General features: G+C 41.9%; 2 protein-coding genes across 8 annotated transcripts in view; one reads left to right on the top strand and one right to left on the bottom strand.

The window, feature by feature from the left end:
• Positions 1-4,603, top strand: part of TBCD (tubulin folding cofactor D) — a 131,874-nt gene extending 127,271 nt beyond the window's left edge. For all 5 annotated transcript variants that reach the window (XM_035104647.2, XM_035104648.2, XM_060271811.1 and 2 more), the window contains one exon: positions 1,556-4,603. In XM_035104647.2, the coding sequence (XP_034960538.2) occupies positions 1,556-1,564 (9 nt within the window). In that variant the 3' untranslated portion in view covers positions 1,565-4,603. The remainder of the gene's footprint in view (positions 1-1,555) is intronic.
• B3GNTL1 (UDP-GlcNAc:betaGal beta-1,3-N-acetylglucosaminyltransferase like 1) overlaps positions 3,727-20,336 on the bottom strand; it is a 165,406-nt gene continuing 148,796 nt past the window's right edge. For all 3 annotated transcript variants that reach the window (XM_035104653.2, XM_035104654.2, XM_035104657.2), the window contains 4 exons: positions 20,018-20,153; positions 12,990-13,058; positions 11,338-11,412; positions 3,727-3,858 (listed from right to left, as the gene is read on the bottom strand). In XM_035104653.2, the coding sequence (XP_034960544.1) occupies positions 3,778-3,858; positions 11,338-11,412; positions 12,990-13,058; positions 20,018-20,153 (361 nt within the window). In that variant the 3' untranslated portion in view covers positions 3,727-3,777. The remainder of the gene's footprint in view (positions 3,859-11,337; positions 11,413-12,989; positions 13,059-20,017; positions 20,154-20,336) is intronic.

The raw sequence follows: 20,336 nt of genomic DNA, 5'->3' as shown, positions 1-20,336 counted from the left end.
ATACCTTAGTGTTCCTGGTTTGGTGGAGGGCAAAGTGGTTGTGCAGCAGCAATGGAGGCATGCAGTGACGAGTTGTTGCTCTAAGCCAGAGCTGGGTTTTGTTCTCTGAGGAATGACTGGTGGTGATAGTTTAAGTATAATTCTATTTGCTGGTTGTGTGTGTTGCCTCCCAAGTGACGATGGAATAGCAATTACAAAGAAATATCCAAGTTAAGGTTTAACAAGGACAAAAAATGCTGAGTCCTGAAAGCTGCATTTCCTCGGTATCAAAAGATTTGAAAATGGTCCCATGGCGCTCTGATCTAAGACTGACAGCCACATCTGCATCTCTTTGTGCTGTAGCTCAAGGCTTCTCTCTCCACAAGCTGGAGGAATTTTCACACAAGGTTGATTCCCTATTTTTCAGAGGGAGTGTATGAAAAATATGCAAGTGCTATCCAGCTTTCAGAGCTCACATTTCACAAAGAGAACCACAGAATGCTTTACAAAATAAGGAAAGAACATTTCAAGTGTGTATCTTTTACCAACTCTCTTGACCTTGATTCACCTTTTTGGGGGGCGGGGAGGAAGCTTGCAGTTGAATTCATTAAATAAACTTGTAGCCATGAAAGATTCTTCTTTTTAATATAAAGAGAAGTGGTCAAAAGGGTATTTCTTGGTATACAAAAGTTGCTATGTGTGCAACTTACGTAGTGCTCCAGTTGCACTCCACAATGTATTGGATATCAGCAACTGGAGCTTACATGTGTTGCTCTGAACAGGGGTAATAGATAATTTGTAATAATATTATTGGTATTGGAGCTGGCGATAAATCAGCTGATATGGCTTCTAGATCACAATAGCGGCTTCAGACTTCTTGAGCTGCCAATACATTGTGGTTCTACATACCTCACTCCCGTCTCCCTGAGTGCACTGTGCTGGCAGGGGCTGGGGAGCCACAATGTACTTGCAGCTCAAAAGGTTCAGCCATGTGAAGACTGTGTGCCCGTCGCTGCCTCAGATGAGCTGGAAGCGGGCTTCCTTAAACTACTCCACTAAGGGGTGGGTGGGAGGTTGCCTGCCACCAACGGAACAGTTTAAGGAAGCCCCCCACCTCTGCCTCATGTGAGCTGGAGTGGGGGGGGGGCTTGATCAACTGAGGGGTACAGGAAGCTGCTCACTTACCTGATCAAGCCCCCCCCCCCAAATGTTCTTGCTCGTGCAAGCCAGAGGAGTATGGGGCTGGGTGATGTATCTCTGCTCCTTCTTCCTCCCCCTAAGGTGGGAAGGAAGAAGCAGCCAAGATACATTTCAGACATCGTGATATATCAGCAGCTAAATACCACAATTTACTGATATATCATGATGTTAAAAACCAGGTATTGCCCAGCCTTAATCAGCACTGATGTATACACAGTACAGTAGCATCAGCCCTTCCATAAGGAAACTTAGGTTAGGCATCTTAAATCTATGCATAACAAATTAACTATTTATTCAGTTCTACAGATGCGGTGTCAATCTATTTTGTTTCAAAATAAGCTCTTAATAACTCACAGCTCTTCCTTCTTTTCTGCAGAGCACATAATTGAAAACAGTCAATATTAGGAAAACAAGTTCTTCAGAGCAGTAGATACAACGGAGGAAGGAGCTACTGTCACAGCAACTTGAAAAGTCAGGATTGTGGAAGCGTCTTTTTAGAAGCTGTGTGCAGAAGGAGTTTTAAACTCAAATATATGTTAACAAAACAAAAGTCTATTTCTAGTCACTCCTTAATCTCTAACCACAAGATGGCAGTTTGGTCACATGTTATTCTCTTTCATGTTCAATATGTATGCTGATGTTTTGTGTTTCTTTCCCCAAACTAGATTAAACATCTATTGGAAAGATCATCCTACCAGCATTTCTTGTATAGTCCATCTTCTTCAGCTGTTAGCTTGGTTTGCAGTGAATAGTTAATGCACCAATAAAGGCAGTTTGCATGCACTAAGGGACTTTATCCTGTCAAATGAAATTATGTACCACTGTTTTTGTAAGAAGAACAAATGCACAACTCCAGTTGCTGTGCATAGAAGGGCAGCTAGCAGCTTTGCTGTACGGGAAAGAAGAGAAACACACACTCCAAGCAAAAAGGTTTGTTTGTATGCTTGGTATGCAATGTGGCACAATGATGTTCAGGAAAGGGACTATTGATGTTCTTGGCATGTGTGAAGGGCACCAAAACAATGGGATCATAACCTAAATTCATTGTGTGATTTCAACTGGAAAAATGTTACCTCTATAAACAGGAAGTATAGCTGACTCTCCTGTCCCCACCACCAATTTGATATGAAAACTCTCAGCCTGCCATACATTAACATTCACTGGCAGTGTTCAGATACTGACTGTTTTCTAACAAGAACTACTTCTACATAACCTTGCTGGTTGTTCCTCTTTATCAGATGCTTCTGGCTACATGCTTAAGACCCTTTCACTGATGTAAAATGAGACACCAACCAGAGGGAGGGGCTCACTTTGGTTCTCCAGTCTAGACAAATTTATTTTGCACCATTTTTGCATAGCCAAAAATGGGAGTGGGGGAAAATAACATTTCCAAAAACATTCTTTGGATGCTGCTCACAGCAGCTTATTGCCCCAGTAGCTCCAGGTAGGATGTTTAAAAAAACATCCCCAGGCTTTTCAGACAGTTTTAAACCTGCAGACTGTTTCTGGGCAAGTGCCCTAGGAATATAACTGAAGGGTGCTATATTATTATTTGTAATATATATTATCACTACTATGGAACAGGAGTGCCCTAAATGACTAGTTAATCTCACAATAGGGGCAAAAATATAATGGAGACCGTTTCCAAGCACCTTTATGTAAATTATATTCTAATTCTCGCATTCAACTTCCACCTAGCCTGAGGTGTAGCCTTTTTAAGCCCTGCATATAAACCACATGTGTCACACAGCATAGGGGGACTTTACCTTAGAGGAGCCTCCAGCTGTTCCTGTCAATGCTGGAATTACACAGGCCCTCACCACTTCTTGATACATAGGCCAACTGTAAATGCACCCTTCTAAAAAACAATGCAAGAACAATTGGGTGTGCGTCCCCTATAATGCTAGACATTTCAACGTGTTAGCTAGGGTAGGGTGGGGAATCATCAAAGCGGTGGCTTGTCTCATTTCCTCCAAAATGCAGGTTGTAATAGATCAGCAGGATCTCATCCTACTACAGTGGTGCCTCGCTTAACGAATGCCCTGCTTAACGAAATTTCCGCTTAACGAAAGGATTTTTTCGAGCGGAGGTTACCTCGCTAGACGAATGCGTTTTACGAGAAATCCGTCTAGCGAATCGCGGTTTCCCATAGGAATGCATAGAAATTCAATTAATGCGTTCCTATGGGCCAAAAAAAATTCAATGCATTCCTATGGGATTCGCTAGACGAATTTTTCGCTATAAGAAAAGACCCGTGGAACGAATTAATTTCGCCTAGCGAGGCACCACTGTATTCCTTTACAATGTGTGATAGGTGCAAAGGAGTGACAACCTTGAAATGCTATCAACTGTGGGAAACTCCTTCTGTACACCTTCAGATCGAGAGCAGCATTCACAGAAAGATTAGATTGTATACTAAGCTTTGCTGTCACTCCAACATTAGCTGTCCCCCCCTTTTAAAGGAAATACAAGAAGTATTTCACCTTTTAATTTACTAATACCTGTTTTGAGGAATTCCTTTGGAGGTGAGAGCAGAAACAGGCTAGCATCTCCTCTGGTTTGTCTAGCAACATAAAGCCTTCCAGTGCACCATATTCTTCAGTTAAAATGATAATAATCCACAGCTTCCTTCAGATTCAACAGCTTCAAGTTTTCCTCAAACTGTCCACCTGTCAAATCCTGTCAAAACAAAGATCAATTAGTTGAATCTGTCTGACATACTTAGATTTCAAAGACCCTTCTTTACAGGAGTGTATATGGTTGGTGTTTTTTTTTGTTTGTCTGTCTGGTTGGTTGTAAATCACTTTGGGTTGCTGTGGGCAAGTTAAAAGTTGTGCTAAGAGATACAGTTAATAGTTTGTACTCCTTCCTTCTCAACCCTTGCTTCTTTTCCTGCCCCGAAACTATGTAAATCCTCTATGAAACCACAACACTTCTGTGATGCAAGCATACAATATTAATATTTAGTCACAGCAACAGTCATTGTCAGTTGAACTGAGTCCAATACGGGTGTGTAGGATTCTCTTCCTAACATGTTAAGCTTGTAGGAACATTTCGACTACAATCACACTGTAAAGTCCAATAATTTAAGGACTTAAACTTGAGCATTTTCCATTTCATGCCCTTTTACTGTATGTGGGATACCTGCATATCTTACTGGTAAGTCTGAAGGGAGTTTATTGTCAGTCTAGGATATTTTTTGGGGGGGGGGAGTGCAAGTCTGAAATAAATTTGATCCATATTATAACGATTACGATCTATTAATAGAGGTTTCATTATTCCAGATAAGAAATGACCAGAGAGCATAGCCAGGGGGTTCCAGCAGTATACTGGGTCATACAAATACTGGCTTATCAGAGCTCATCAGGTCTCCCATCCCTCTTGACACTTGCACATGCTGATGACATTGCTCTGCCCCCCCCCCCCCCGGACATATAGAACTCTACATATTCTGTGACCTACCCCCATGTCCTTTACGGAGTAATGAAGAGGGAGGGAAGACTTACACTGCTTTGATGCTTTGTAAAGGCAGACTCCTTGTGCTTGAACAGTATCTTAGTATGTGCTGTAGCACATACACTACAGCACATACCTTAGTTCTGATCAGGCACTATCCCTTCCCTTGAATGACTTGACTGGGGTGGGGGGTGGGGGTCCATCTGTTGCAGAACAGGTAACAGCAAATCTCCCAGCACCTGATGTCCTGCTATACCCAAACAACAACAATGGATTCAATACTAGGTAGTAGGTAGGTCAAGGAGAATGCAAGGCCCTTAATTTGACCAGGAAGTGAGCAACACCAGCTTTCATGGTGATAGTGATTTCAACAGAGTGCATAAAAGCAAGTGAAGGCTAAAGGAGGTTAAAAATGGACAGAGATGGGTTAAGGTGAAAGAAAAACTTTCTCCCTAGCACAAATATTGCTATTACCAGAACTACCGTCTTGCAGATGAGGACCTAGACCTACTTTTTTTTGGGGGGGGGCAATAGCAGCACTACATTTTTGACCCACAGGTGTTACTTTTCAAGCGACTTAAACAAGTAACATTCTGATGACAACTCAACATATTAGTGATTTGGTGGATTTTGCATAATGAATGGGTTCTTTATTGAGAGCTGTTTTCACTAAGCAACTGGACTATTAACTCTGTCTACTGGCGATTCCTTCAAATCCTACCTACTGTACGAAGAGGAAATTTGTGCCTACTTGCCATCCTGCACAGTCTAATGTGATGATACCCTCCACCCAACCTTGTGATTGGCAAGAAAAGCAGATGACATCATTCGCAACTTCAGCGTTTCTCTTGAGCCTTTAATTTCAGAGTGCTTGTAATTTATGTTTCCAGTTGGATTAGCCTTAAATAATACTCCATCATTAAGATTAGTAACAACAAAGGAGCTACTGCTTCTGAGTATGAATAAAGAGTAATGTAACACTTTTGAAAAGTAGGATGCTAACATGAAGATTTGCCTTAATTCGATAGTCCCAAAGTGCATGAAAGTTCCACAGACTTAAGGAGAACATATCTGCATGGAGGCATATACAAAGCTGGATTCTAGTTGCTACTTGGAGATCCTACAGCAATATCTGTAGGATTAAAGCGTGTTCCCGTATTAAACCATGGCATGAGACAGTGAGCCTTCTCTCTCAACACAATCCTTACAGAGCTACATACAATATCTTCAACCTAAAAACCTTTTGAATCACAGAATTCACGACATTGTACCACCTCAAAAAACTGCCCTATTATTATTAAGCTTCAGCTGCATGGACAAAGAACTGGAAAAGTTGGGTGATTCTCTCTGAATTTGACCAAACACAAAAGGAGTGCAGAGTCATACTGGATTAAGGGCAATAGCAAAAAAGATAAAATTCTGCTTTTATAAGTGGATAGACTTTAAAGACACGCACAAACACGGAGAGCAACATTCTCTGCTTGATCCAGCTGACACCCTTTGCCTTCACGTGCTGAATACATATTTTTACTGAATACCCAGTAGGGTGCGCACTGGGTAATTCTTCCAACCAAGGAAGACTTTAAAGAGAATGCCAAAACAAGCTAGCCAGGAGCTGCTTTCAGGATGGAAGGTGTGCCGCACAGCTGGCAATTGTAGAAGTTCCACCCATAGGTTTAAACTGTTTCCAAAGCAAACAGCCCAGGCCTTACAGCCATCCAAAGCTAAAGAGAGCCTGTTTCTCACATCTTAACACGTAATCTCTGACAGACCATTCATTCCTGGGAGTGGAAAAACCCTATTTCTCTCAGCCCAAAATGCAGATACTTGCTTCTGGATAATTTCGCCAGAACAGCCAGGTTCCTTCAAAGACAGAAACTTAATGAGATTCCCCATTGCTAAGTATATTATTCACACAAAGACCTTACAACCTAGTGAGGCTTTCCAGTTTGGTGACACAAAGCCAGATAGCCTTGTGAAGTGAAACTCTGAAGATGACCAAGTCTGTTGACCTTTTTAAGCCTTGGTCAATCCCGGTCTATAAGAAATGAGAATTCAAGGATTCCCTATATGTGGTAGCATATAATTCCATGGCAATGACTCTTGATATTGGGGTTCCTGCGGCAACTTACTCACTGAGCTAGGCACAAACCAAAGCTGAGGCAGAATTGGGGGGGGGAGCTGTATCTTTATTAACAAACTCTCAACGAGGGATGAAGCTTGATGGTTTCACTATTAAAGGCACAATACTTATTTTCAGTCAGAAACTCCGTTTCGGGTTTACACAATAACTTTACTTACAATTCCCCACACAGAACTGCTTCTATTAAATCTATTTCTTCCTAGTACAGTATGGCTATCCACTTTTACTCTGCCTGTAAAACACCTCTAGCAATTTTCTAGGTACTTCCCCCTCCCCCAATGTGAGGAAACTGAACTGCTTTATCCTGCCTCAAAAACCCCTAGTCTGCCAGTTAAGCTGTCAAATTCTGCTTTTACCATCCACAGCCTCTCCTGATTGGCCATTTCTCCTCCCTGTCATGTTTGGCTAAGAGTCAATCACAAGCCCCCTTAAGTCTGAATACTGCACACTCCACATACCTGGGTGAATGCCCTAAAAACAGCTCTGCAATGTATAGGGGTGCAATTGGCCCTGGCGTTCAGGGGCCCAGTTATAGACTCATGCTAAACCATTAATGAAACCTAACAATTCCATTAGTCTCAGCCAGTGCTGCGTTAACTATTTATAGATCAACACACTCCTGTGACCTTTTTGTAGTTCACACCCTTGTTACTACATGACAGTAATCTGGCATAGCTTCCACTTCTGAACTGGCATGATAAATGGAGTGAGTGAGTGTCTAGTCATTCTGTGCTTTTAAGCTTCTACCGTAATTTCTAAGGCCCAAAGCGGGATGGGGGGGGGGAGATGCTGGATAAAAACTGGCTGGAGGGGGGTGGGAATCTCAGCTATTTTCATACTGCAAAGTATGTGACAAAACAAAATCTAGCCTATAATATTTAAAAGGAAACTCTGCAGAAAGGAAGGGTGGTGGCGGGAACAAAAACAGTATGAACTGGCACTTGGAAATTAAGATTTATAGATACTAAAAATTACCGTATTTTTCTGTGTATAAGACTAGGTTTTTAAAAAACCCAAAAATTAGGTTTAAAATTGGGGCTCATCTTATACACAGGTAGTGCTGAGGGGTGTTTTCTTAATTTGGAGTCCCCCAAAATAGGGGGCATCTTATACATGGGGGCATCTTATACATGGAAAAATACAGTATGTCCCCCTGCTTCCCCCCCCCCCAATTAGCAAGGGAGATTACGATGGAAGCAATGGCAGAGCATATGCTCTGCACATACACAGCCTTAGGTATAAATCCCTGCCATCTCCTATTCAAAAGATGTAGCAGGACTCAGAAAGACTTCCGCCTTTGCCCTTGAGGAGCCATTGCATATCCCAGCATGTGATGAGCAGGATCAGCTGGGTTCATGACAATCAGCAGGGTTGCATGGATCTCATCCCTAGGCTTGGGGCTGCATAGCTAATGGATCGAGGTGCAGAGTATTCCATGAGATCTAACCTGCAATGGAAGTTTTGGAAGGAAATGCACCTGGTACGGACACCTCTGCATATCTGGACCAGGGCCCTGGAACACTGGAAGTGCTAGAGATGTTCAGGATGCACAAGGCCGGCTATCCAGGCCCTCTTCCCCAGGCACCTCCTAAGGAGTTATCACTGATTTCTATGTAATTAAACAGTATAGTTTTTACTGTGGCTGGAAGAAAAACTTGATGAATCCAGAAATGGGCTGGCCATGCTGTATATGCTTTTTAACCTACTGGTAGTAAAATATAAGTGTGGCAGTGGCATGTGAGTGCATAACCCAGATGGTGACAACAACAACAACAACACATCAACAATCGCCTTCCACGTTTGGTGGGTTGCAGTTAAAAATACAGGCAATAGATGTGACCAAATCCAGGACTGATTTGGGCCACGTGAGTGTCTGGGTATACCAAAACCATACAAGCTTAAGGCACCCAATTAAAGATCAGACCAGTGCTTTCCAAACTTTTCATGTTCGTTACATACTTTTTAGACATGCATCATTTCACGACACAGTAATTCAATTTTACTAGCAAACTGGAGGTTAAACTAACCCCTTTCCAGCCCCGGGAGGAGCGTGGGGAGCTTTCACGCAAGGCACCTATACACTGCATCCAACACACTTTATGTGTCACGACACACAATTTGGAAAACTCTAGGTCAGATCATTCAGCGACCAAGGATACTACAAGGTTAAGCTGTATGATACATGGCTCAGTGGGCCATAAGCAGGGATCAAACCAAAGGAGGGTAGAGAAAACAAACACCACACTGAATCTGGAGAATGTTTTAAACCTGAAATTAACAACTCACACCACCACATCTGCCAAAAATATTTTACAAACCTAAGTCCTCTTTATCGTCATCTATCATATACGAGCTATGCTGCTTCTCATCAAATGAACACTTATGTGCAATTCCTCTCTTGCCTCTACCTTCTGACTTTATTTTCCTACCAGAGAACTCGCATCTCTTCCATCTGCAGCAGTTTTAGTACTCATTCCCTTTCATTAGTATGTCTCAACTTTTTTCGGAATCCTCTCCAGGTTGCCAGCATGTTTCTTGAACTGTGGTGTCCAAAATGGAACATTGCAAAGCAACCATATTGTTTCTTGCCTAATGCAGCAAAGTCCTGGTTTGCAATACTATTTCCTAGATAAGATGTTGATGTTTAAATGCAGCTTATAATGGTTGCAGCTTTTGTGCTGCAACATCATCGCAGGGCTGACTCTGGCTTCCTACTACTCATTAAATAAGGCTGCCTGCCTGTGCCATTTCCCCCTCTTTTGCCCCTCTCCCTCCAAACACTCCCTGCTGTCCTTTGTCTGCAGGGCTTACTGTGTGCTGCATCTCCCCCTTCATCTCTTTCAGGAGTGTCAGCAGAGGCTGGGGAGGAGGAAGGGCTCATGCATTTGGGGGAAATTAAATACACAGCAGTGGGGTAGGTTTGTTTTTCATCTCCTCTTTCATATGTGGCCTGTGCAGAAACGAAAGTTCAAGGGGCCCAGAAATACATATCGGTCTGAATCCTCGGATTTATCCTTAGCCTGCATTATATCACCATAGAGCAACAAAAGTTCAACTTCTCTCAGCAAGTTTTAACCAGTTTAGAAACTATTTCCTCTGCCATCAGGCCTGCAAAGAGGGGACTCATCCAACCCTTAGAAACCACAAGTTACTTCTTCTTGCTGGAAAAGAGAGGCGGAGTGAGGTTTTCAGCTCAAACTGGATGCGAAGCAAAACATTGCAAAGTGAGAATAGAGAGGAAACAGAAGAAAGGCATTTCCAGTTGGCAAGTCATTTAGCTGCTGTGAAGCGTTTTTTTAAAGGGGAGTTAAAAAATTCCCGACATGAAATGCAAAGGGTAACTCTCAGTGCAACTGAAGTTTTAAGCAGTAATCAAAAAAGCGCCTTCATGTTGTGCTTTCTATGAATTGATCTATGCTCATCTCCAAGGCATTCTACCAATATCCAATAACCATCTGTGTCTTAGTATACTATTACCACGTTTCACAGGTGATATAAACTTGTTGGAGCATTTTGGTTTAACTCTGCTACCTGTCTGCTGACGTTGCTGAGTTAGTTCTGCTTGACAACATAAGATGGAAAATAAGCTGATCCAGTTTAGCTGAAATATTCAGGGTAGGGGGAAGGACTATGAGTAGCAGGATAATTTGCACAACGTAACTATCACATCCCCATCACTAAGGAGAGATGCAACTTTAATGAAAATCTTGGTAGTGGTTTCCCTCTCACAGCGCAGGGCAAGAATTAAACCACAGGGGCCATGCAATCATTCCTCCCCTGCTAATTTCTCAAGAAAACAAAACAGATTTTAGAGCAACACAGGTAAAATTGTAGTGGCTAATTACAAAGCTTCCCTCATCCACCTTAGTGTCACTAAGAGCTATTGAAACGTGATGGCTCTATTCATGAAGTTAGTAGCGCCAGAAAAGTGAGCCCTAAAATGCATCCTCTTTAAAAGAGGTATGTTTTTATTTCATTAATGCATGCATTTTTATTCTCCTCTTCATTAAAAAAAAAAGAGGACTTCCAGAGCAGCTTACAAAGATCAGAAATACCGTAAGACAGTTCCTGGGCTTATGATAGAAAAGACACAAAAGGAAAAAGGGGGTTGGGGGGAGGAAGGACGCATTATTTATAAAGAATTGTTTTGTTTTTTTAAAAAAATGCAACTGCAGCTGCAGCTCTCAATAACAAATGGGTTTGCTTGGGTGAGTGGTTTTGATATGGTGCTTTTCTAGGTAATTTAAAACTTTAGCATTCCTCTTTCTGTGTGTTTCTGACATGACTGAGCACCACTTGAAGGCAGCAAAGAACGCACTGGTTTACCAGGTGGGCTTCAGTCAACAATTAATATGAAGTCAGTAGTGGTGCAGCCCTGGCCCAAATCCTCAAATTTTACACTTCCTTTTATCTGTCAATTCGAGGACAAAAAAATGCCCCAAGTTGGGACAAACGAAACCAAACTAGGAATAAATGCGTGCTTTATTGCAACTGAAAACACAACTTTTAATTTGGTGTGGATTCCACACGCTTGCCTTAGATAATGAAATTATACTCACCAACTTCACACAAATAATGAAAGGTGGGGTAGCATCTCTGAAATGCAGGATGGGGATTCTGGGCTTGGGATTTTCCTACGGAGAGAGAAGCACATTTCTTGTTAACTTATATCCCATAGCTGCATTGCAGCCCACTAAACTGAATGGCATAATTCCTGGCCTAGTTCGGGTTCTGTGGTCGCAAGCTGCCCTGTGTGCTGCTGTGTTGTGAGTGGTGCCTTCTGCTTGTGCCTCTTTCCCCTCCGAGTTTTGCTCTCCCTAGCTTATCCTCACCGGAGCTAAGTGGAAATACTCCTACCTCCAGCACTGTCATTTTGAGAGGAAGCAGCATTTAGGGCTCCGCCCCCCGACACATAAAAAGATATAAATTATACCCCCATAGATATCCCACTTTCCTCAAAATATTGTTTTAGCCTCTGCATATGAAGTCCTAGTCCCTCGTTAAGCAGGCAGCAAATTCCCATTGATGCCAGAATGAGCAGAATCCAGCCCCAGAAGCAACATCCTTCCTTTTGCTGGCCTAATTTATTGACATAACAGAAGCTAATTCACAACCTACCTTCTCCCCCCCCCCCCAAAAAAACCCCTCTTCTACTGTATTAATTTTACAGCCTCCCTTTCAGGGTAACTGTCTGGCAAAGAAGAGGAAAAGCAGCAGGAACTGGATTTCCTAGTGGGAAATGTTCTGTTTAGAAATTTAGTTTTGCTCCTCATTCTTCGCCGTTCTGTATTTCTAAGGCAATCTTTTCATTCTGAATAGTTCATTCTCTTCTGACTATTCACTCTCACCCAAGATGACAGCCATTCATAAGGAGAGTGAAGGCTGCCAGCTAGTGTTCAGGAACGGGACAGAGAGCCCTTCATTCTACTATGGGCCACTGATTTGGTAACAAACCAAAACCTCCATTTCTTTGTAAGGTTGTTTAGAAAGCTGCGCAAAGCCAGCCAATAATCTCAAATCAATGTTCATATTACAAGATGAAATATCAGCTCACATGGATGTCTCCTTGCTTGCCAAATGCGGTGCGGGATCTGTTCCCAACCCATCCTGCAGCCCTTCTCAGAATCTAGCTCAAGTCTAGGACCTCATGGGCTTAGAAGCCAAATGTCTCTTTCAAAAAAAGCAAACCAGCATCACCACCACCGCTATCTCCCGCCTCCAGGTTTCACGACTGGCAAGACCAGCTTGAAAAACATATAAGTGGTTTCTGCTCAAGTTTAGAAACAGGAGCCATGTGTTTCTTTCTAGTAGCTGAGCCGAGATGTTTTTCCTTTTCACATCTATCAGAAGGACCCTACAATTTCCTTTTCTACTTTAACAGCTAAGAGGCTGACATGTAAATCCAAATTCTACAGTGGTTCCCAATTCTGCAGCCCAAATAAAGCAGGCAACAGATAATTTTAGCAATATATCCCAGTTTGTATATTTAAATACAACAGTAGTTACATTTTCTGATTTTGTATATTTTGATCCAATAGCAATTACATCTTCTGACTGCAACATTTATGCTTCTCCATGCGGGATTTGCAACTTCTCTCACAACAACTATATTAAGAGTTAAAGAGCTGATGATGATGTATTTTTAGACATTGTTCCTCCACAGTGATTAGACAGAAATTCAGAACATGCATGTATCAGGACAGCCACCAACCTTCGACTCTTCATAAGTATAGAATCCTTTTGAGATTTTATTTGTATCCACATCGCAAAATGCAGCCACCTAAAGGAGACCAGAAAGAAAAAAATTAGGGAAACAGTTGATCAAGTCCTATTTAGCAACAATGGAGATATTGAACATTTCATTTAATTGTTGCACACATCTGTGTGTGCATGTCTGTGTGTAGTAGTGCATGCGCACTACTAGGTTGTTTTAATAGTAGTACAAAACAACAGTTCCATAATAAGTGAGCATGAATCACAATGAGTGGCTATGTGCTTGTATACAAGAGTCTTGCAACAATGAACATATTTACTTGGATAATGTAAGCAAGTCTCGAGGAAGGGGTGTCTGTATGCATTTAAAATTAAAATTAATGAACCAAGCTATTTCCTCCATGCCAGGTCCTAGTGAAAGACAGCATATAAAACACAGTACAAGTTAAGACTACAGTAATGGCCAGTGATGACAGGAACAGCTCGATCTCTTTATTTCCTGGTCTTTAAGTTATCTTAACTATTGCCCAAATGTCAGAGACCATACACACAGCACCCCTACCAAGTTGCTAAAAATGGTCAAGATAACAAAATTTCTCCTTCCACACACTATTCCCCTGGGCATCTATGCCCAGGCTAAAGTGGCCACTTTGGCAGTTTAAAATCCATCTGCTTGCAGGATGGAAGATTGATGAGCTCTCAACCCAGAGCCAAGAGTATTGGTCCTGTAGAAAATGCATTCTGAAAAAAAGCAAAACCAAGGAGAGAGAAGCCACATATATCGGAGGAGGGAATAAACTGTTTCAACTTAAAGTTGGTTCTATAAAAATCTTATCAATTTTTTGAAAGCATTTTTATATTTGCCTTTCTGGGTTGTTGTTTTTTAAGCATACACAACTTACAACGACACATTTTGTGTAAAGTGCTTAAAATGGTGTGATAGCTCCAAGATGGAACATTATGTGTTTGCAGAATCACACAGGGATCTACAAAAAACATTGACTAATGCAGTATTTATGGATCAGGCTAAATGAGCAGTGCAAAAAAGGGTGTTAACAGCCATCTCTGAAGTCTTGCTTTGCCATCTAGGCATGTATGTGTAGTATTTATTCACTCAATTTTTTACCTTATTTATTGCTGTACATCTGACCGAGAAGACGACTTATAATGAAAACCAGAAAATAATAAATATAGAATGCAAATACTGGTGTGTTTGGTTAAGGTTTGTAGTACCTGAATAAATAATAAGAAACTCCCTTTTGATGCAGGTGAAAGAGAAGCCTCCAATTTCTATACAGTTTTGCTTGGATTAACGGTGCACTTTTTTTTAATAAAGGGCCAGCACTTGTGAAACAGGTCACTGTTATTCCCATTTTTACATAGGAAGAACTGAGGCTGAGAGATCAACTTGGCCACAGTCCAGGCCTCCCAGATCCAGTTTACAAAACTGAAGTTATAGCACTAATATTTGGCATAACTTTGTTTTTTTAAAAAAAACCAAAAACCAACATAGCACTTGATGAATATTTCTGTCAGTAAAAAGAAGTGAACGCAACCTGCAATACACAATCAGATGTATGAAAGTCTAAATATGAGGCCTCTGTATGCATAATTTTCATTCTTTGGTAGCACAGAAACTGTTTAAAGTAGTGCACAAACAGTCTTCGAATAGGTACTTCCTGCACTAACCTATATCCCACATGGGTGGTCTAGTCTTAAGATGCTTATTTTTGTGCCATCACTATTTACTTTTTTAATTAGAAGGGTGGGGGAAGAGTCATGGAGCGAGAATTTATGCCTAATTGTTTATGGAATAAACAGAACTCTGGGTAAGGGCTTACACAAACTGCTAACTTGAAAATACTAGGATTGATCTATACACTTTATTTATTTCCCTCCCATCAGTAGGCCCCTATGTCTTTTATGAAGCCTGCATGAAGCATTGCATAGCATATACCAAGAAGGCAAATGTTCTAACAATCAGAAAACACAATATTCCAGGGAAAGGGTCATAATTCCACAGCTCCTACATTGCCTATAGGATCTCATGTTGAGTGAAAAACAGTGTCTGGGATACTGAGCAGACACTGCTCTTGGCAGACACTAATGAGCTTGACTGCCTCCGGTCCAACTGCAAAACCATCTCTTGAAATAGCCATGCTTTTGCGGGGAGGAGAAGTTGAAACCAAGATTCTAAATCAGAGACAGGGAACCTTTGGTACTTCAGATGTTATTGGATTACAGTTCCCATCATCCTTGACTATTGGGCATGTTGACATGGGCTGATGGGAACTGGAGTCCAGCAGCATTTTAAGGGGACCAAGTTAGCAAACACACAGGTTGCTACAGAAGAAACTATGGCCATGTTTTCTTATTGCCCAGTCCAACTTCCTTCCATAATCTCCCCACCCCTTTTGTTTGATGTGGAAGGATTCAGGAATCAGGTGTGTGTGTGTGTGGCTGCATCGCAAGATTTTATGTTCTACATCTGATTGGGAATATACTTGCCAACCTTCTTCAACCATGTTCAGGCTTACACCACCAGGGTGTGCGCGCGCATGGAAACCCTTCCTCCAAAGTCTCCAGGTGTGTTAGCTGCTCTTGAGATAGCCACATGATTAAGTGTAAAACTCTGGAGATAGTTTTTCAGCCAGTTCAACTGAATGTGCACAGCTCTTCAGACCTCCAACTTAACTGCATGAAGATCTCTAGAGTAGCTGGTTGCCTGTGTTGGGGCAGGAGCTTTGGGCAAATGCCCGGGAAGTGTGTACAACATTTCCAGTCCTTCTGATATGCATTAGTTTATCCATAAACTCACAGAATAAACTTCAAACAAGTCTGAAAAAAATCCAATTGCATAGTATCTCCAGTACAGAAAACTTTATGGACTTGCACGTTCCCATATGTGTAGCCTATGTTGCTTATGTTGTGCTTTTCTCATTAAATCTCCTTGCGTTGAATCAATAAGGGGAATAAGCTCATAAAAGTAACCCAAACATTCATGATGCTGAGGCTGGACTGACAAGCAAAAAGCAGACAAAACAGACCCTTTAAACATCCAGTAAAAATCTGGGTTTCTATCTACAGCTGCAACCTTGAGGTGAATCGGATGTGTGTGTTTTTTAAAACAAAAAGGGTCTGTTCAACTTCACTCTTGCAGAAATGTTATAACTTTGCCCTGTCAATCCCTTGAATCTGAGAAAGGTACAGCTAGGAAGCTGGGCTTCCTTAAAACTGCTCAGACATGAAGCCCATAAAACTGAACGTTAAAGCAACACTCCATGGCTTTCTGTAGGTTGGTCCATGAAAATGGTCCCCAGTTAACAGGGTGTGGGAGACATAGGTGCCCTGATTGCCAAGGGTACACATCTCTGTCTTTTGTAGTGTTTGATGCACTAATTGGGTGGGAAGCAGGTTGATTCCTCCTGTTGTTCAGCAGGGTCTTCAAACTAGAGTTTCTTCTCCTATCCAGGCTACCCTCAGATATGAAAAGGCACCTACACAGTCACCAGTGCACAATGAGATGGGTGTTTACATCACTGAGCAGCTGTAAAAGTTCAGGATTGTTGAGTTCATGATGCATTCCAAAAAACCATCCTCCTATTTATACTGAGCTATCAAAATCTTCATGGTCAGCTGCCCAGCGTATGAATGTCAGCATGGCCAAATAAATGCATAATGCTTGACAAAGGAGCAAGCGAAACAAAAACAACCCCTTGCACCTTGTCATTTGCAAACCTTGATGTCAACAGAAAGAGGGGAAAGGCAATGATAAGGGATTACGGATAGGAAGAGCCAAGGACAGCCAAACCCAAACCAGGAGTTCTGTGTCTACTGGACTCTGGTCAGAGGAAAGACCCAATGTATTTGATCCAATAAGAACTTCTGTGCTTCAGTTGGCAGCACGTAAGTTCTAACATGCACTGGACTCTTCTGAAAGTTCAGTACGCTGCAGATCTCTACCACTGAGCACAGAAAGCTAATCTCACACATATGTGAGTGGTTGCACTGACCACAAATCTAGTGAAATGCTCTCCTGTTTAGACAGCTACATGTTAGGGAAGGAGGTGTGTGTCATAAGCAGTTTCCCTTAAAAAGCTGCAATAAAGACAACCATCAAAATAAAACAACAACCAGAAATCTAAGGGTTAATGCTGCCAGCTGTTTTCCATAGCAAAATAAAGTAGAAAGAAAAGAGACTAATTACAACCTTGATACAAGCAAAATAATATCCTGGCCTTAAGTGTTGCCAAAGCAAATGTTATGCAAAGGTCAGCTTGGAAGAATGTCAGCATCTCAGTTAATCAGAGCCACACCAGCACTAGGAAGGGCTTCTCCATTTTGTAATAAGAGGAAAAGCTGACTCGCCTGATGGCGAAACACCACAGACAGCTGCATCATTCTGTTCTTGCACCACGGCTTCTCTCAGTGGGTGGCAACCTTGAGTTTCTAGCATGCGGTTCTATAAATGGCACAGGGGCTAAGAAGCCAATCGCAAGCCAAGTTTTGGAAGTTGTAACTTGCTTACACCAGTGAGAATTTCACCCGATAAGCGAGAGGGCTAAACAAGCAACAGGCTGGAAAAAGAGGTCCCAAAGGCTGGCTTGCTGTGTCCAGAGGTCTTGCCTTGTGTAAGACTGAATCCCCATCTCCACCCACAGTCTCTGAAACAATTGCATCAGCTAGAATCCAAGATAAATGAAAGCAAACAAGGGGATTTTGTAGAAAGCATTGCACAACGATGGAGGAAAATGATGAAATTTCCATAGCAACATCAAACCATTTTGCAAACTGCACTCAAGTGACTATGGTGACTCAACATTCTGGAGTGCACAGACTTCAGTCAGCTTTAAAAAAAGTAGTAATCATTTGCATGTGTCCAGAACTTAAGCTTCTCATGCTGGCAATAATCCATTCAACGCTAAGTTTACAGTGAAGGAAGGTGGCCTTGCAAATAAAGTACTGAACAAGCGTTCAGGAGAACTGGGTTCATGTGCAGCTTCCACAGAACACAAGGGAGAAGCTGGGTCCAACTGCATATTCCCTCACTGCAATTTTCCTGGATTCCAGGTGATGATTGCTTTTGAGAGATTCCAAAACTGAGTTTCAGCTGGCATCCAGAAAAGTACAGAAGTATGCTTTCTTTGTCACTAAGAGGTAGGAAGTGGATATTCAAAAGCACAATATTCTACAGTCTGGTTCCTTTTCTGGATAAGGGATGCTGTGAGTCACATCTAGCTTGCACAAAGCAGGACAGAAATGCATGCATTTTTATTTCCTAGCTCTTCCTTCCAGACACTGCCTTGGGAGGCACACTCCTATGGATTCTATCCCTTACTATATACAGTGGTACCTCTGGTTACGAACGCTTCTGGTTACACACACTTTGGTGCTACGAGCTTCGCTAACCTGGAAGTAGTTGCTCCTGATTGTGAACTTTGCCCCAGGATGCGAGTGGAAGTTGCACGCCAGAGGCACGCACACAGCAGGAGGTACCATTAGCGAAAGCGTGCATCAGGATAAGAAGGGTTTCAGCTTAAGAACAGACCTCCAGAACAAATTAAGTTCATAACAAGAGGTACCACTGTATGCTTTTATTCACATGGTTAATTATGATGAAATCCTAGTAAGGGCTATATGGTTTGATTTAAGTATTTCTTACAATCAGACTTTTCTACAGATGACCAATGACTGTAAGCCTGCAGGCAGGACTTCTGTCTTTTAAAATGTTCTGTATAGTGTTGAAGATCTTTAGGCACTACCCAACTTAATAAAAATAATAATGTAATCCATGAAATTACAGACTCAATGCACTGGTTGTTGTCTGCTTTCAGGGGCTGGTTTCCAATGCATTTTAACTCCAGTTAATGACAATACATTATTCTCTGCTAACTAAATCTGTCTTGACGAAATGTGCAGTGCTGCACTTTGTGGGCTGTATGTGTCCTTTCCGTTGCCTGGATGGGTGGTCTCAGAATTGCTGATTAAACAGGTTATCATGTCTTCTTTCTCATGCTTTCTCTCTGCAGTTGTTTGGGAGTGCATTAATGGTTCAAGGCTAGTTACAGGGGGGGGAAGTCATTTGATTCTAGGGGGTTGCTTCCAGACAACCTGTTTATTGAGCATTTGTCCTGATTTGCTTGCAGGGAGATTAAACAAAGTTGGCTATTTATTGAGCATTATTCTGCTTTGTTCCCAGAAAGGCATCAAAGCATGCAGTGCTATTTTTCTAGACATGTGTGCTCTTTCACACAAACATTTGCACATGTATAGACACAGCTCACAGTGTTCACATGTGAGCAAGCCTACAACTGCAATCATTATGAGGAACTACTTAGGGAGCTGGGTATGTTTAGCCTGGAGAAGAGAAGGTTAAGGGGTGATATGATAGCCATGTTCAAATATATGAAAGGATGTCATATGGAGGAGGGAGAAATATTGTTTTCTGCTGCTCCAGAGAAGCGGACACGGAGCAATGGATTCAAACTTCAAGAAAGAAGATTCCACCTAAACATTAGGAAGAACTTCCTGACAGTAAGAGCTGTTCGGCAGTGGAATTTGCTGCCAAGGAGTGTGGTGGAGTCTCCTTCTTTGGAGGTCTTTAAGCAGAGGCTTGACAGGCATATGTCAAGAATGCTTTGATGGTGTTTCCTGCTTGGCAGGGGGTTGGACTGGATGGCCCTTGTGGTCTCTTCCAACTCTATGATTCTATGATTCTATGGTACATGTTTGAAACGGTAACAAGTCACACATATACAAGACAACCTGACACAGCATGGCCAGCGTTGCCCAAAAGTATCTTCCATGGGGCATTTAGAATGACATCTCTTGTCTCAGCTATGCCATTTTAAAACCAATTTTAGCATTTAAAAAAAACCCACCAGCAGTGTAAATATGGCTATGTATTTCTTCATACCAAGATAATAAGTGGAAGGATGAAACTTAAGTAAATGAATATTAAAATATATGGCAGCAAGAATGATCATTTCTTAAGTGGCATTCGTGCATTTTTCCTTGTAAACTCACTTTTTTCTGATTAGCTGGAGTCAAACTCCTAAAGAGCTTCCTTCCCTGTTTGCCAGCATTCCAAATGGTGAAGAAAGTCCACCGACTGAGGATTCTCTCTTCCAGAAACAAGACACGGTGTGTCCAGATGGTTCCCCTGAGAAATAGAGGGAAAGAGTGAGAGACCAAGACTCATCTTCAGTGAGACACAGTACAACATTCCAAAGACACTCGCACAGAAAACGGACTAGCAGCATTGCCAGAGGAGCCAAAAGCAGTCACCAGGGAAACATTCTCCTTGAATAAATAGTAAACTCAATGTCTCTGGGAGATGAAGACT

The sequence above is a fragment of the Zootoca vivipara genome, chromosome 2 (genome assembly GCF_963506605.1).
Source record: "Zootoca vivipara chromosome 2, rZooViv1.1, whole genome shotgun sequence".
Lineage (NCBI taxonomy): Eukaryota > Metazoa > Chordata > Lepidosauria > Squamata > Lacertidae > Zootoca > Zootoca vivipara.
Note: the sequence above shows the minus strand (reverse complement) of the source record. Positions and strands in the feature narration are given on the sequence as shown.